The 16,353-nt window shown below is 45.7% G+C and overlaps 1 protein-coding gene across 1 annotated transcript in view; it reads right to left on the bottom strand.

Moving 5' to 3' along the window:
• Nucleotides 1-16,353, bottom strand: part of Prr5l (proline rich 5 like) — an 84,715-nt gene that overhangs the window by 32,161 nt on the left and 36,201 nt on the right. Inside the window, exon 4 of the mRNA XM_038330617.1 lies at nucleotides 10,412-10,460. Coding sequence (XP_038186545.1) covers nucleotides 10,412-10,460 — 49 coding nt within the window. The remainder of the gene's footprint in view (nucleotides 1-10,411; nucleotides 10,461-16,353) is intronic.

The following is a 16,353-nucleotide window of genomic DNA, read 5'->3' as shown; positions in this document are numbered from 1 at the left end:
CAGATATTTAGAACTTCTTTGTGTTGGGAACACTTAAGAGCCTCATTATCGTGATACCTCTGGCATATCATTAAGTTGTTACAAAAGCTGTAGACACAAACCATCGTATAACCTTAGTAATTAGTGATGGAGGTGTCAACATCCTAATATCTTCCCAGGAATGAGAAGTGAAGAAGGTCAGTGATGAACAGGGCTTTAGCAGAGGTACTGGGAGTCTCTGGAGAGTATTGTGTGGCGAGCACGCCTGGGTTGTGTGTGGTGCACTTGCCTCTGGGAGTTCAGGATGTCATCTTTCAGCCCCTGCTCTACTTTTATTCAGCAAGATCATTTAGCCAGCAAGGCCCCAGCAGCCTCCTGCTTCTGCCTTTCCAGCACTGCAAGTCACAAGCTCACACAACCAGACCTGGATTTCTCACGGGTGTTGGGGACCCAAACTTAGGTCCTTATTCTTTTTTTTAATATTTATGTATTTATGTATTTATTTATTTATTTATTTATTATCTATACAATATTCTGTCTCTGTGTATGTCTGCAGGCCAGAAGAGGGCACCAGACCTCATTACAGATGTTTGTGAGCCACCATGTGGTTGCCAAGAATTGAACTCAGGACCTTTGGAAGAGCAGCCAATGCTCTTAACCTCTGAGCCATCTCTCCAGCCCCCAGGTCTTTATTCTTGCACAACAAACACATCACCCACTGAGTCATCTCTCCAGCCTCTGTACTAAGACAGTTTATCAAAAGCACTAACAAATTTCTTTGATTGTAAAATTCCATGGAGACTCAGATATGACCCAATTTTAAAATGCAATTGTCCACTGTTTAATTTTAATATGGCATATGGTACCTCAAATCACAGTTCAAATAACACCATACTGGAGTGTACCGATTTTGTTGAAGGGGAAAAAAAACTATCCATCACATAATACCATGGACTGGACAGGCAATTATAACAGAGTCCCAACCTGTTTCTCCAGCTCTGTTGGAGCAAATGCCTCTGGGTCAGAAAGCAAGAATGCAGCCCGAAGCCAGCTGGTCTAGACCTCCTGGAAGCCAAGATGGGTGTGAAAGATTACTCGGATGAGGGGTTAGGGCAGTCACTCCACCTGAGCATAGATTCCATGTGAGCTCCGAGTGTCTGCCCTCCTCCTTCCTCTGAGTCAGTCTAGGTGAGGTTCTCAGAACGTCACCCTGAACCGTTCAGGACTCCTGATGTCAACACTGGTACCCCAGCCTCATCCAGAACAAAGCTGCACATTCCCAAGGCCCCAAGACTCCTTCCGGGAGGGTTTACACCATCCTGTTCCATCTCTCTAGTTATCCACACAAAGGGAAGAAGCAGCAGTAATCTAGGATACTGAAGGAAAGTTTTAAAAAATTAGTCCAGGTTATAACACGATTTAATAAATACTTCCAGGGCTAGGGACATACGTCAGTAGGTAAGAGGTACTTGGTAGGCAAGCATGAGGACCTAAGTTCAAATCCTCAGTTCTCATGTGCCAGAAGTGTGGCAGTAAATGCATAGAAGTCCAGCTCTGTAAGGGGTTGGGACATTAGGCTCTCCCTGAGGTTTGCAATCTGCCAGCCTAGCACCAGGTTTAGTGAGAGATCCAGCCACAAAGGATGAAGGTGGAGCGCGAGAGACAGGACATCTGACATCCTTCCTCTGGTTCCCATATGCACAGAGGCACATGAACATCCACATGCACAAATATTAAGATACACACACACATACACAGACACACACAGAGAGAGGGGGGGAGGGAGGGAGGGAGAGGGAGAAGGAGAGGGAGAGGGAGAGGGAGAGGGAGAGGGAGAGGGAGAGGGAGAGGGAGAGAGGAATGCAAAGAGAAACTAAAACCAAATATATCCACTAGGCATTTAGAGCCTTGAGGGCAAGGACCACTTCTCCCTTTAGCCCTCCACTCCCAGCACGATGCAGGGTACAGCTGATGTATCACAAATCTTGGTTGAACTTAATCAAATGCCTATTTTGGTGACAAGAATTATTTTGTATTTTTAAGGAGTCAGGATAAGAAATAGAATGTTTTTAAGGGGCTGGAGGAGATGACATGGGGACCCTAAATCTGCCACCATTTTCTTCATTTGGTAAAAGTTCCTTTGCCCAAATCGGAAGGAATGAATTTCAACAGATGGCCCGGAGCCTTTTTCTGGCCCTTGGTTGTCTCCCTTTGAGGAGATATTGGAAGGAAAAATGTGCGTTTCCAAGGAAAGGGAGTTATTTCTGGCTGAGAGGGGAAATGACACAGAAAACATTCTTTCTAAGACTCTCATGATACACAGCACGGAAATTCTGCAGCTTGGATCAAAACAAACAAAAACGTGGGGTCTGAAGAAGCCTTTCGGCTCATCTATTGCTTCTCTCTCCCTGCTTGGAGTCTGTGGTCACTATCGTCTGCTCACACACAGATTTGTTGATATCTAAGGGGGGGGGGGGGGCTTCATTTTCCAAGAAGCTAAAACCCCTTGAAAAGCATGCCACAAAAACTTTGATCTTCCAGTAACTGGTTAGGTTAGAGTTTCCTTCCCCGGATTCCAGCCCACAGGAATGCAGCTCAGATTCCACTAGACATCCTTCATTCCGTGCCTGCTCAGTTCTGCAGAGTTCTCAGGGGCAGTGGAGCCCCCTGCTTCCCTTCTCCGAGGAAATGATGCTTTGACCCCTTCTCATTCACACACTAGCTTGACCACAGCCCTGTTCTCTGCTCAGCTGCCAGGACCGCACCTGTCCCCACCCTCCTGAGGACCCCACTAAACAAGAGTCTTTCGTCCTGTGAATCTGCAGTCGCTCATCGGCACTTCTGGGGATCCTGCATCCCCAAGGGCCTAGCATTTGAAGGGTGCTGCAGCTGAAGCTCAGGGCTCTGCAGCTGCCACCCCTAAGTCCTCTGCATGCTTGTGTGCGTGCGTGCACGCACACGTGACACTGTAACACAAAATCACAGGGATTTGGAACCCCCACCTCCCAGAAGGAGTTTGCCCGCCCTCTTCATGCCCCCACCCTGACCTAACACTGCTGTCATCCTACCCCTAGGGTGGTAACGAGTTGGTATTCGTGTTCTGCTTGAGGCTTCTATATACCCAAAGAGCCTGGAATGTTCTGGTGGAAATTCCACCCCAAGGCTCCTCCCTCATCTCTCTCCAAACCCTGTCACATCTCAGAAAGCTCGCCAAATGATGACCCCTCACCCAGAGATGCTCAAGACCATTCCCACAGGGTATTTAAACTGCCCCCCCCCCCCAAAGAAAACAGACACGTGGTTTTCCAGTCTTCCTTTCTTGTCTCCTCTCTGGTGGGTTGGAAAATCATCCGGGAGCATTTTATCCCTTAAACCTGTGCTTTTTCTAATTCGGTTTGATTTGGTCTGATATGGATTGCTGTGTCGGCAGAGAGGCTTCTCGGGGCACAGAAACTTTTCAGTTAGGAGATGTCTAGGTCTAGGCATGGCATATGGAGGTCAGGGTTGGACACATGTCTCCTAATTCTTGAGCAGAAGCCTGGTGACAGCCACCCCCACCTGGGTCTGGCATTGCTGTGATACATTTGCTAGGTCGGCCTCGTCTCTCACCCCCATCCTTGCCCTGTGATCTGTGTGTCACAGTGCTGAGATTGCAAAGCCCTATTTGGGGTTACCTGACTTCTGTACGTAGCAGGGACAGACCCATGGGAAAGAAAGAGAAGTCCATACCCTATCTATCACCTATAGCCACATTTTCATTTAGCTCTGGGCCCTGCAGCTTATGAAAGCCCACACACCACCACCATCCACTTCACCTAGGAAGATGTCAACTTGGCATCTATGGGGTTTAGGCCTGCTTAAGGTTCTGGGAGATAAAAACAAAACAAAACAAAAAACCAAGGATGGGGGAGAAAGAAGAAAGAAGTGAGGGAGAGAGGGCAGAGAGAGAATCGGGAAGGGAATGAGAGAGAGAGAGGTAACTACTCTGCATTGTTCTAAACGTCTGTTCTCCCTGCACCTTACCACAAGGACTTCCCGTCTCTGACAAGGGCCTGAATCCTAAAGGTTCCTCGCAGACCTTTGCTGCTAAGCAGTATTGACATAGCTAGAGACTCTCCTCTCTCCCTGCCCCACGCCCTCCCTACCACCTCTCCAGCCAGACAGCTTCAAATCACAAACCGCCAGTTCATTAAATAGTAGCTCCTTAGGAAATGACTTGGGGCTTGGCGATGGGCCGGTTGTTACTTAACACATCCTTCTGGCATAGCATCAGTGAACTTGGCCACGGACAAAACAGCACATTAATGAAGTGGTAGAAGGATCCGGAAGTGGAAAGAGCTGACATTTTTCCCCCTAAGACACAGAGGAATGGACTGCAAACAGAAACACGAGGCTTGGGAAAAACTCCTCCGACAAGAGTGTTCGGAGGAAAGCATCCCAAGTCACCCACCTCTGACAGGGAAGAAGATGGGCCTATCCTGAACAGCATGGGGGCACAATGGAGGTGCCGAGGTGGGCAGAGAAGAGGTTAGGCATGTGTGGGGTGCAGCCAGTCATGCATGTACGCCAAGCAGGGTACCTGCCAACCTAGCCAGAGGCACCCAGGAAAGAAAGTAATCAAGAGAGAGAAGAAAAGAAAAAAAGAAGAAGGCTAGGGAAGAATGATGCTCACCCCACCTTTCCAGGAGGGAGAACTCCATGCCAAACAGGATTACAGGCACTTACCGCCATTCCTGGCTTCCGGGGTCTGAGGAATGGAACACATAACCTCATGCATGCTTGTCAAGCACACTACCAACTGTGCTACATATCCAGCCTCAACTGTGATGCTCAAGAAAGCTTCCCAAATTAAACAAATCTCCAGACAACCTTTTCTTCTTGGGAGCACCAGACAGCTGAGCATGTTTACCCATTTTAACCCCCCATGCGCAGCGCCTGCAGGCTCTGCTCTGCCGCCCCACCAAACCTGGCTCATTCAGTCCTTCCCTGGTCTATTAGAAAACACTCGATTTCACACATAACAGGCTCCCAGAAATATGTTCTCACAGAACAACAGGCCTACATGACTTCAAAGGAATCCTGCTTCCATAGAGCTAAGAAGGGTGATAAAGCCCAGAGCCACCTCTCTTCTGAGTCAACCTTCAGGTGATCTCGTCTCAGCCTTTTGTACCTCTGCATTCCTGTCCTTCACAATAAAAGACACAGGAACCAAATCCAATAAAAGCCAATGGAATGATTCAATACCTCAGCAGACCTATTGATTTTCATCTTTATCTAAAATCTATGAAGGCCTAAAGTTATCAAATTTTAAGACTCATGTTTCTACTTAGTTTCATAAAATATGAGAAACGCACAATAAAAAATATCCAAATGATTGCACAGAATTGATGTAACTGCTTTAGGGTCTGGGAGCAAGAAATCCGTCGACAGGCAACTCCTGGCTGGCACCCCACTCTGTAATCCCATTCAGGTAGCTCCACCTCAGAGGTGCCCCCCATCCCAATGCCGTGCCTTTGTCCCAAATACCAGTCAAACCTCAGTCCTGAGGACCTTCTCACCTAAAAACATAATCCTCACCCAGGCTCCTTGTCAAATGTAGTGAGAACTGCGGGCAGGCCTGCTTTTCGTCCCGCCTGGCTCCTGCATGGTTAGCTTTACACCCGAAATAACAACAAATTGTATTCATTTAAACACTGCCTGGCCCATTAGTTTCAGCCTCTTACTCACATCTTGATTAACCCATATCTAATAATCTGTGTAGCACCACGAAGTGGTGCCTTACCGGGAAGATTCTAGCGTGCGTCCATCTTGGGCCGGAGCTTCATCGCGTCTGACCTGGTGGCTGGCTTTATGGCAACTGGCTCTCACTTAGGAGAGGCGTGGCATCTGACTGAGCCATCTACCTCACTTCCTTCTTCTTGTTCTGTCTACTCTGCCCACCTAAGGGCTGGACAATCAAATGAAACAGGTAGTTTCTTTTTTAACCAATGAAATCAACTCAAACAGAAGACCCTCCCACATCAGTCAAAGCCTCTTTCTTTGTGCCCTGGCCCCATTTTTAACCTGCGGAGTATGCATGGACTTCCCCTACTTCCCAGATGGCCACCTCACCATCTCCGCTTCCTTTTGGGGAATCTTGCTGATTACAGAGGTCTTCAGACACAGATAAAAAAGGGAGCTGTACTTCTCCTTCCCCATTCAGCTGGGATTTGAAAACCACAAGAGTTTTTCTCATCGCTCTGTCCTACCCATCCCTTACAAGTCGCATTTTAGTTTTCTTTTTGTTTCTGTATTTGTTTTGTTTGTTTGTTTGTTTGTTTTCTGAGACAGGGTTTCTCTGTGTTGTCGTGGCTATCCTAGTCCTAGAACTCACTCTGTAGACCAGGCTGGCTTCTTGCCTGCCTCTGTCTCCTGAGTGCTGGGGGCTAAAGGTGTGCATCACCACCGCCAGGCTAGTCACACGATCATAATTAGTTATTTTATTTTATTTATATTTATTTATTCTGGGTCTGATCTGAAGACCCCGCCATCAGTCAGTGCTACTGTGTGTGCTGCTGATAGTAGGTTCATTTATATTCCTGCACTGTTTACAGTTTAAACTCCATTCTGCCTAGGACCTCAGCATGGGTCTCCTCTCTCAGCCCCCGCCAAGTGCACATCACACTGTAACAATCGGTCTTGCAGCAATCAGATTAACAAAAGTACGCACACACCTATGTATATTCATATACATGTGTGTGCTAACATGTACATGTGCATACACACACGCATGCACGTGTGCACACACATGTTTCCATCCTCCCTGGTGCTAACTCACCCAGAGCCTTTGACTTCAGCTTAAATTTCTATATAAAGCAAAACTTTAATCCCACCAAAAGAGAAAAGAAAATGGAACCTTCTGGGCTTGGGGCAAGGTGTTTAGCAAATAGTGTAACCCACAGATGCAGAACTGAGAAAATGAGGTATTCAACACCCTGCCCTCACACTTTGAACCAGAGAGATACCTTCCGAGGCAATCCAAAAATGCAGATCATTTTATAATATCCATTTTTGAGCATGGTAGAGAGGCAATTATTGCTCCAAGCAGTCACTAGGGTAGGGTTCCACTTGGAAACCTCAATTTTCCTCCCAGGCACAATTCAAAACAGTCAGGGGGAAGCGGGGAGGGGAGTCAATACTGGAAACGTCAGAGATTTCTCTGGCCAGTGTCTCAGAAATCTATTCAGGCTCCTGTACTCCAAACAGGCTGTGTTCTCTGCGTGCAGACCAGAGATAAGCACCGTTTTTCTACCCTCACCTCAGGTCATTTTCATTATTCTTCACTGTGGATGTTCTTTCTTTAAAACTGTAAAATGGAAATGCTCGCCTGCTCCTGCAAAAGCAGAGCCTCAGACAGGAAGAGCACTATGTAGGGCTCTGGAAATAATGAGCTCTCACTGGGAGGAAGGGTCCCAAGGCGGGGGCAGACCTCACTTCCAAATACAGGTGCCTGGGATGGCGCCTAAGCCTCACACTATGGAAGACTACAGGGTCCAAGGAGCTTGTTTACATTCTTCTGAACCACCAAGGTTTAGGGACTTTCCTGATTGCCCTGAGGCTCTGCTTCTTGTAGGCCCCGACTTCCCTCCAGGTCCTTTGTTGGAGCCTCTTAAGGCTTCACCCCTGAAAACAAGACTGTTGTGAAGCTAAGTTTGCCTCTGTGAGCCTGACTTTCTCCCGTGGGGATTTCTTGTGTAGCTTTGAAAGCCTCCTCAGCAATGCCCAGCCCCAGCCTTCCCACTTGAATGTCTCCTTCACCACACGGGGCCATAACCATCATCCTTTATGGGCTATTTTTTTCTTAAAATTATTTGTCAAAATTGCCATTATGTATTAAAGGGAACCAGTAGCAGCAACACCCACCACAAGTGGAAAAACCTCTCAGAAATAAACTCACAGCAAACAAAATTATGCCACAGCATCTCAGCTAGTCATGTATTCCTAGCTGAATATACCAAGTTCAAGGCCAGCTCCCTCTTCCTTAAATAAGGAGACTGCTGAGTCCTGCAGAATATTGCCCAAGATTTGAATACAAGGGCTAAAGAAAAAATTTAAAAGGAAAACATCTCTGATGTTATTCATTGTCACTGTATAGGTCACCAAATGTCACTTCTGGTACGCATGATAGACAATCCCCTGCCCTCCCTAAAAAGATAGACATCACATCCAATATACACTCTACACAAAAGAGAAGGATACTTAAATGCTTAAAAACACCAGGAAAGAACTGTACACCCACAGCTTAAAAAAAAACAAAAACATTAAAACCTACAGTAGAAAAGTATCTAGGAGAGCCTTCCTCCAGTTTAGCACCCTAAATAAGGAAAACCCCAGATTCAAAGTTCTGAAAATCAGTCCCCATATCACACCCCAAGAAAAAGACTCAGCGTTCAACCAACAGCTTCACAGGTCAGGATCCTGATAGGAAATGCTATGCGGTTATTAGTTTTGAAGAACCTGGCATCTTTGTAAGCAGTATTTGCCAACCCCCAAAACCTCAGGGCTTCCCTTATGTATCAGTCCCCACCCGGACACACCCTTCCGATGGGCCAAGGGGTAGCCCCCAATACCAAAAGACAGCTGACATTTATGAGTTGACTGAAACCACAAGGACCCTGGCTCTTTGAAATGTCAAGGCAGAAAGCAGCCAGGCCCAGCAGCAGGCTTCTTCAGGATTGGTGAAAAAAAAAAACCCTTCTCAGAAGCCTTCCTTCAAAGCAATCAATAGAGACCACAGGGGGCAGAGTGCGGCAGAGGCTGACCTTTGAGAGAAGGGCAACTGAGGTGATTCACCATTGGGACTCATCACATTCTGAGTCCTCAGGATCACCCCACCCCCACCCCAATAACAGATGCTGAGGACGACCTGCGTGAACTCCAGGTTTCCACTGGATCTTGGTCTGTCGAGACTTAGAGTCAGTGTTTCCTGCGTGTGTGTGTGTGTGTGTGTGTGTGTGTGTGTGTGTGTACAAGTGTGCACACACATGCACATGTGTAACACACGGGTGTTAAGCTGACTGACACCTGTCATTTTTTAAAAGTGGACGTAAGAGTTTGACATTTCTTGATACTTGAGTAGAAAAACAAAAGGATTTCTGCGTTTTTAGCAACAAAATTCTCTTCAGTTTTAAAGTTGTGCTCTACTTGGACATGAAATAATACAAAACAAACTGCCACCGAGATATTTACATTCCTTTCCCATTCAAATGGATGGCTGGCACTTCGGGAATGTAAATAAGAAGTAGCATAAATTTAACAAAAACTCTGAGTTTGTGCTGGCCAGTAAAAAATAATTAATTAATTTGAATTAACAAGCAATTCATTTAACCCTACAGTACCACTATAAGAGTATGTCCTAGAGGTTACGTCCTGGCTTTGGAGAAGAGGAAACTGAAACAGAAACACAACAACTCGCCCATGGTAACACATTCAGTAAACGGCTGTGCTGGGCCCTGAACCTGGGTAGCCTGCCTCAGTGACCCATGATCTTGATTGCCATGCTACATTGCCTGCTACAGCTAGCACTGAGTTCTCCACTGCTTATTTCATGCAAACCACAAAATGAGATAAACTGAGGTCCTCATTTTACAGACGAGGAAACTGAGAGACAGGCATAAAAGAGCTTGTCCCGCCCCCACTAAGCAAATGAGTAAGAAGTAGAGACTGCTGAATCCAATCCTGCCTTCAATGAACTAGGAGGCTTAGTGACAAACAATAACCTGTCTAAGGGACACATATACCTAATGCAACTAAACACCACACATAGGGCAGGAAGGGCTTAGGGCAGGGAGGGACTCAGGGGCCTCTGGGTGAAAACTATGTCTTCAGTAGCAGTGAGCTGATTCTGACTATTCCCTCCTGTGTCCCTTGGCTGAACAGTGTGTCTGTCCCGAGACTATGTGACATGCAATACACGGCCCACAAAAAAAGAGGCAGACAGGAGAAAGAGTTGCTTTCTACCAAGCAGGCCTTGCAGATGTTTGCACAAACACAAGACCAACAACAACACTCTTCTCACTTCATTTTTGTTCTGGAAACTTTTTTTTTCTCTTATAGAAGTGCTCTGTATTCTTCTGTGAGTTAATTAAGACATCCTGGCTGTGTATTCTTCTGTGAGTTAAACACACTGCAAAGTCTTTGAGGCACAGTTCCTCATATAGTAAGGACAGACAGAACCCAAATGAGTAGTGATTTTTGACAATATAAATAAGTCCTGGACTCAAAAGTCCGAGACTGAATGCAAGAGACCAGATCTCCACTAACATCAGTGAGCAGGCTGGCCCAGCAGCCCCCGTAGTCACTGCAGCACATATAACTGTAGTCATTAAAGGACGCCCTTGTTGCTATGGCAACTAACTGCACAGAAGATGGGTGCTGGGGCCCCCGAGCTTACCTGGAAATAGTCTGAAATGAATGATCCAAGTTCACTCTTCAGCAGCCGCCTGGGGAGAGAGAGAACCACAGTCAGGCAGCTGTCGGTGTGCCTACAGCTCCTAAAGGATACAAGGGGCTCATCACTGATGACAGTGTGCTGGCCGGTCCCATAGGGATGGAATCTAGGCCTGAGGAGGGAGGACTCTTTCCTGGGTCCTGGTAGCGCTCCACCTCCAGTACCCCCGCAGTAATAACATTTGCAAACATTGTGCAGTCTAAAACACACTTCCTCCATCCAAAAACAGAAAGTGTATGCAGGATGGTATAGCTACAACTACTGTATATGGAGAAACCGTGCTCACCCCCATCCTACACATTAATCCAACAGCCTAGGTTCAAAGCTAGAGCTTCTGCAAGCTGAACATCTTTTCCTATAACTCCACCTCTCCTCTCCTTTAACTCCATCAGAGACGCCCAGACTTGAAATTCACCTTGAGGATATGATGGGGTGGTCTCATTATTCATCTTGAATGTACTGAGGCAATGGGGACCACAGTGAGGAGAATTGGGTTTCTGGTTACCTAGGCAACATATTACTGAGTTGCCCTTATGTTCCCACAAATTGTTCCAGCAGTGAGACCACCAAGGTGAAGAAGACACCTAAGGTCTCTGCTCTCATAGTTTCTACTCTTGGGTGGAGGATGTGGATAGAGACAGCATGGTAGCAAATTTACAAGATGATGTCAAAGCATCTTAACTGCAAAAATATAAAATTTTTTGGGGCACCAGGCTTATTCCCCTGTCACAAATAATGGGCCCATCCCTACTGATCCATCTTGAATTTGATTCAGACAAGAGGAGAAAAAGCTAAAAACAAGAAAAACTGGCTCCCAGAACCCAATAAGTTCTCTAGGGAACAAAGTCTCCCTGACTCCAATGTTCTCATTGCCCCTCCCATCTGCTATGGTTATTAAGGAGCAAATACTCAAATTTCTGACAATCTTGCTAGGTATTAACTTCCCTCTAAACATGCTCACACATGTCACTAAAGAACAAACAGGCGGTTACAGCAATATGTCATATGTGCATAAAACCAGGACAAGAATTTGGGGACAGAACAAGAGAGAAACACTCATGTCTGAATTTTTCAGAAAAGCTTGGAAAGCTGAAACACATGGTGAATACCGCCTTTTTCTCCAGAGCAGAAAACACGTTCGATAGTAGATGAAGCATCTTGAGATTCAACTTAATGGCAGGCAACCTAAGAGCCACTCCAGCAATACAGCCCAGGGGTTCTCGGGATGTAGGCAAGTCTAATGAGAGATGGAAACTCATCAAAAGTTCCTGGGCCAGGACTAAAGACATGGCTTCACTGTAGAGGACCCAGGTTCTGTTCCAGCACCCACGTGGAGGCTCGTGAGTCTGCTATTCTGTACCCCTTTCCTATAGATGCTGCAGGTGAGGCTCAGAGAATGGTATTCTTTGTCTAAGAACACAGCAAAAGGTGGACCAAAGCCCTGCCTAGGCCACCTGGCCACAGAACAAAGTCTCCTGGAATATATATATATATATACACACACACATATATATATATATATATATATATATATATAATATGTATATATGTAGTGGTGGGAGCGGCGGGCTGCATTCCTGCCGCCCTGCTCCTGGTCGCCTGGCTAGCTTATGCCCCGAAATAACAACACACAAACTGTATTCATTTAAACACTTCCTGGTCCATTAGTTTCAGCCTCTTACTCACATCTTGATTAACCCATATCTAATAATCTGTGTAGCACCACGAAGTGGTGTCTTACTGGGAAAGATTCAGCACGTCTGACTTGGTGGCTGGCTCCATGGCATCTGTCTCACTGAGGAGAGGCATGGTGATTCATTAACTTCCCTTCCTAGCATTCTGTTCTGTCTACTCTGCCCACCTAAGGGTTGGCCAATCAAATGGGCCAGGCAGTTTCTTTATTAACCAATGAAATCAACTCAAACAGAAGAATCTCCCACATCATATATATATATATATATATATGTATAAAACACATATAAAACCACCTATAACTCTAGTTCCAAAGGCTCCTATGCCCCCTTCTGATTTCCATGGGTACTAGGCATACATGTGCTGTACATATAAACATACAGGCAAACACTCATACATATAAAGTAGAAATGAATTCATCTTGCTTTAAAAAGCCATTGGGCTGAGCACACATGGGAAGGAAAACAAAACTGAGTGGCTGGCACCACATACCATGGAAGTGTCAGAGAAGAATGAAGCAAGGGGTTCGCTTCCAATCGAGAGCGAAAATGCCTCCTGACAGTCTCTGCAGCCATCAGTGAGTCTCGAGAGCATAGGTGAAGACATGTTTGTGGAAAAGTAGAAGAGTCAAGTGCTATCAGCTAGCCATGTCTCAGAGATGAGACATGGTTTGTGAGCACCAGGTTCATTTCTGAGTATATTCCTATACACCCAGAAGGATATTCTTGAAGACTAGTCAGTGAGATGCTGTTATAGTAACATCTGCCTCTGAAAAGAAGAAATTAGGCTTTTGGGTTACAGTAAAGATTTTCCACCTTGTACCCTTTTTGTAAGAGTGTGTGTGTGTGCGTGTGCATCAGCACATGTTCATGTGGGTTCATGTGCACATGGAGATCAAAGATCAACCTCAGGTGTTCCTCGGAAGCCATCCATCTTGGTTTTTGATGGATAAGTTCTTTCTCTCTCATTGGGACCCATGGCTCAATGATTCAACTAGGCTAGCTGACCAGCAGCTTCAGGATCCTCCTGGCTCTGCCTTCCCAGAACTGGGATTACAAATGAACACCATGCCCAGCATTCACAAGCCCACTGGGACCAAACTCAGGTTTCTGTCTGCTTATACAGCAAGATTTTACCACCGAGTCATCTCTCCAGCCCCAACTATAACATGTTTGAACTATATGAGGACACTCTTGTTCAAAACAACTTTTCAAAAGATTCTAAAATTAACAGTAACCTCCACCATGCTTACTGAGGACGGTCTGAAACCCAAGAAAAGACTGTGGGAGGAAGTTCCAAGCAAGGGCACAGTGTCAGGGAGCAGGGCGGCATAAGGTGACAGAATACTGGAAGTCCTAGGAACCTGCCCTTCCAGCCCTGCCTAGGCTGGTAATGTGAGAATCACTGATCCAAGGGAACACAGAGGAGGAGGAGGAGGAGGAGGAGGAGGAGGAGGAGGAGGAGGAGGAGGAGGAGGAGGAGGAGGAGGAGGAGGAGGAGGAGGTGAAGAAAGGGGGCCGAGGCCAGGGGAGTGGAGTAGTGCTAGCTGGTCAACCTGTGGGTTGACCACAGCAAGTCAGGTTACACAGCTGCCTGTACACTGTCTATTCTGCTTGTCCTTGTCTAACCAGGAAAGGACACCTCTAAAGAAAACTTGACTCACGTGTCAGTCAAACTCAGAGTTAGAGGTGCTTCCACACGCCCACCTCATCCAGAAGCATCCTGACCGTAAAAACGTGAGACACTTGCGTCCCCACCCCCACCCCCACCACCTAGTCCAGACTATTGACACAGTAGTCCCCAAGGAATTGGAATTTCCCTAGGAACCCCATTCATGTTCAAATAAGGAAAATGCTGAATCCTGATGCCAGCCAAAGGGAACACTTGCCTCCCAGAAAGAGAGTGCATGTAGTTTATCAACATATAGGACAAGTTTGACCATCTTAGGAGAGTCTGGGGCTGAGACAATGATGGGGCAGTGATGATCAGGACCACACCCTGTCCAAGACTGCTTAATTATGTGTAACTCTGATCTACTCCTTAAGCCTAAATCTTCTGGCAGAACCCCAAAGATGGACTTGGGGAGTCACTAGATATCTTTGCTCCCTCTTCTTCTTCTTCTTCTTTTTGTTTGTTTGTTTGTTTTTGTTTTTTGATTTTTTTTTTGAGATAGGGTTTTTATTTATAACACCCCTGGCTGTAGAAGGAAGTTTCATCCCGCCTATTCCCGCAGCCATTCAGTCCCAAAGAAACACACAGAGGCTTATATTAATTATAAATTGTTGGTCCTATTAGCTCAGGGTTATTATTTATTAGCTCTTACAACTTAAATTGGGTTCATAATTCTTGTCTATGTTTAGTCACGTGTCTATGTTTAGCACCTTTTCTCAGTGCAGCATTTTCATCTTGCTTCCTCTGCGTCTTGTGTCTGGGTGATGACACTGAGCCTTTCCTCTTCCCAGAATTCTCCTAGACTGGTGGACCTACCTATACTTCCTGCCTGGCTACTGGTCAATTAGCATTTTAGTAAACCAATGCAAGTGTCAAATATTAACAGTGTACAAGAGCATTACCCCACAGCACCTGGCTATCCTAGAACTTAATTTGTAGATTAGGCTGGCCTCGAGCTTAAAGATCCCCCCTGCCTCTGCCTCCTGAGTGCTGGATTAACGTTGTGTGTCACTATGCCCTGCTTTTCTTTGCTCCCTTTTCTTTTTTAAAAAAATATTTATTTATTTATCTATTTATTTATTTATTTATTATGTATACAATATTCTGTCTGTGTGTATGCCTACAGGCCAGAAGAGGGCACCAGACCCTATTACAGATGGTTGTGAGCCACCATGTGGTTGCTGGGAATTGAACTCAGGACCTTTGGAAGAGCAGGCAATGCTCTTAACCTCTGAGCCATCTCTCCAGCCCCCTCTTTGCTCCCTTTTCAACATGACTGAACTGAATTAATCTCCGTTTTCTGCTTCTCAACATCACTTGCTTTTTTTCGATTAGCTATTGATGACAGGTCTAGCTTGTTAGGGCAGCCAGAGCCCAGACTCTGATCCTAACACAGGTAACACTGCCATCTCCAGGGGAATCTAGACGTTGCCCCTCTTATGGACACACTCTGCACCCCTTCCCCACTAAAACAGAAAAGAGCAACTGACAGAGAGAATAGGAAGCCTGCTAATTATTTATTTGATCTGTAATAATTTACTAGAAGCCTGTTAGGTATTAGATACGATGCTGGGCAAAAAAATAAATAAATAAATAATAAAATAAAATAAAACCAGAACTCAGACAAGGGTCTTCTCCTCACTGACCTCTCCCTCATTCAAAAGCTGAGATTTCTTTAAAGATTGTTCTGGGGGCCTGAGTTGGAACCCTAGAACCCAAGCTTAAAACAAAACAAAACAGGCATGGTAGTGTGCACTTGTAACCCCAGACTAAGGAAGTGGGGACAGACACGACTGCTGGGGCTCGCTGGCCAGACAGACAGCTAGACATGTTGAGGCTTGTCCTAAGAAACAAAATGGATGGCTCCTAAGAAATGATACCCAAACCTAGAGATGATGGTGCACACCTTTAATCCCAGCACTTGGGAGGCAGAGGCAGGCAGATCTTTGAGTTCGAGGCTAGAACGACCAGGACTATCAGGACTGTTACACAAAGAAACCCTGTCTTGAAAAGAAAAAAAAAGGAAGAAGACTGAAGATTGCCCTTGGGTTCTCACATGTGCATATTATATATACAAACACAGACACATGTACACATACATACATACAAAGAGGTATACATACATATATACACAGATACCCAAAGACACACAGAAACATTGCATACACACACATAGATACACACAATCAAGATATGAGAGACACCAGTCCAAATCACAGCAGGATAACCCCCACACACCTTCACCATAGCCTGGCTCACCAAATTTATCTAGTTCACACATGAGGCATAGAAAGAGGAGACTCCCAGGACCCCAGTGCCTAGACATAGGTTCCTATGTGGCTCAGAATCTGCCAACCTACCTTCTATTTTTCCCAGTTTTTCCTAAGATTCCTTCTTTGTCAACAGAAATGCAATTATTTGCAGGAACAAATTAAAATAATAAGGAACAAGAACAAACTGTACCTAGGATGGTTTCTTTTATTCTAAGTCAATTTACTACTTATGTGTGTCAAGCCCTGATA

Source organism: Arvicola amphibius, chromosome 5, assembly GCF_903992535.2.
Source record: "Arvicola amphibius chromosome 5, mArvAmp1.2, whole genome shotgun sequence".
NCBI lineage: Eukaryota > Metazoa > Chordata > Mammalia > Rodentia > Cricetidae > Arvicola > Arvicola amphibius.
This window is presented reverse-complemented; position numbering and strand designations above follow the sequence as displayed.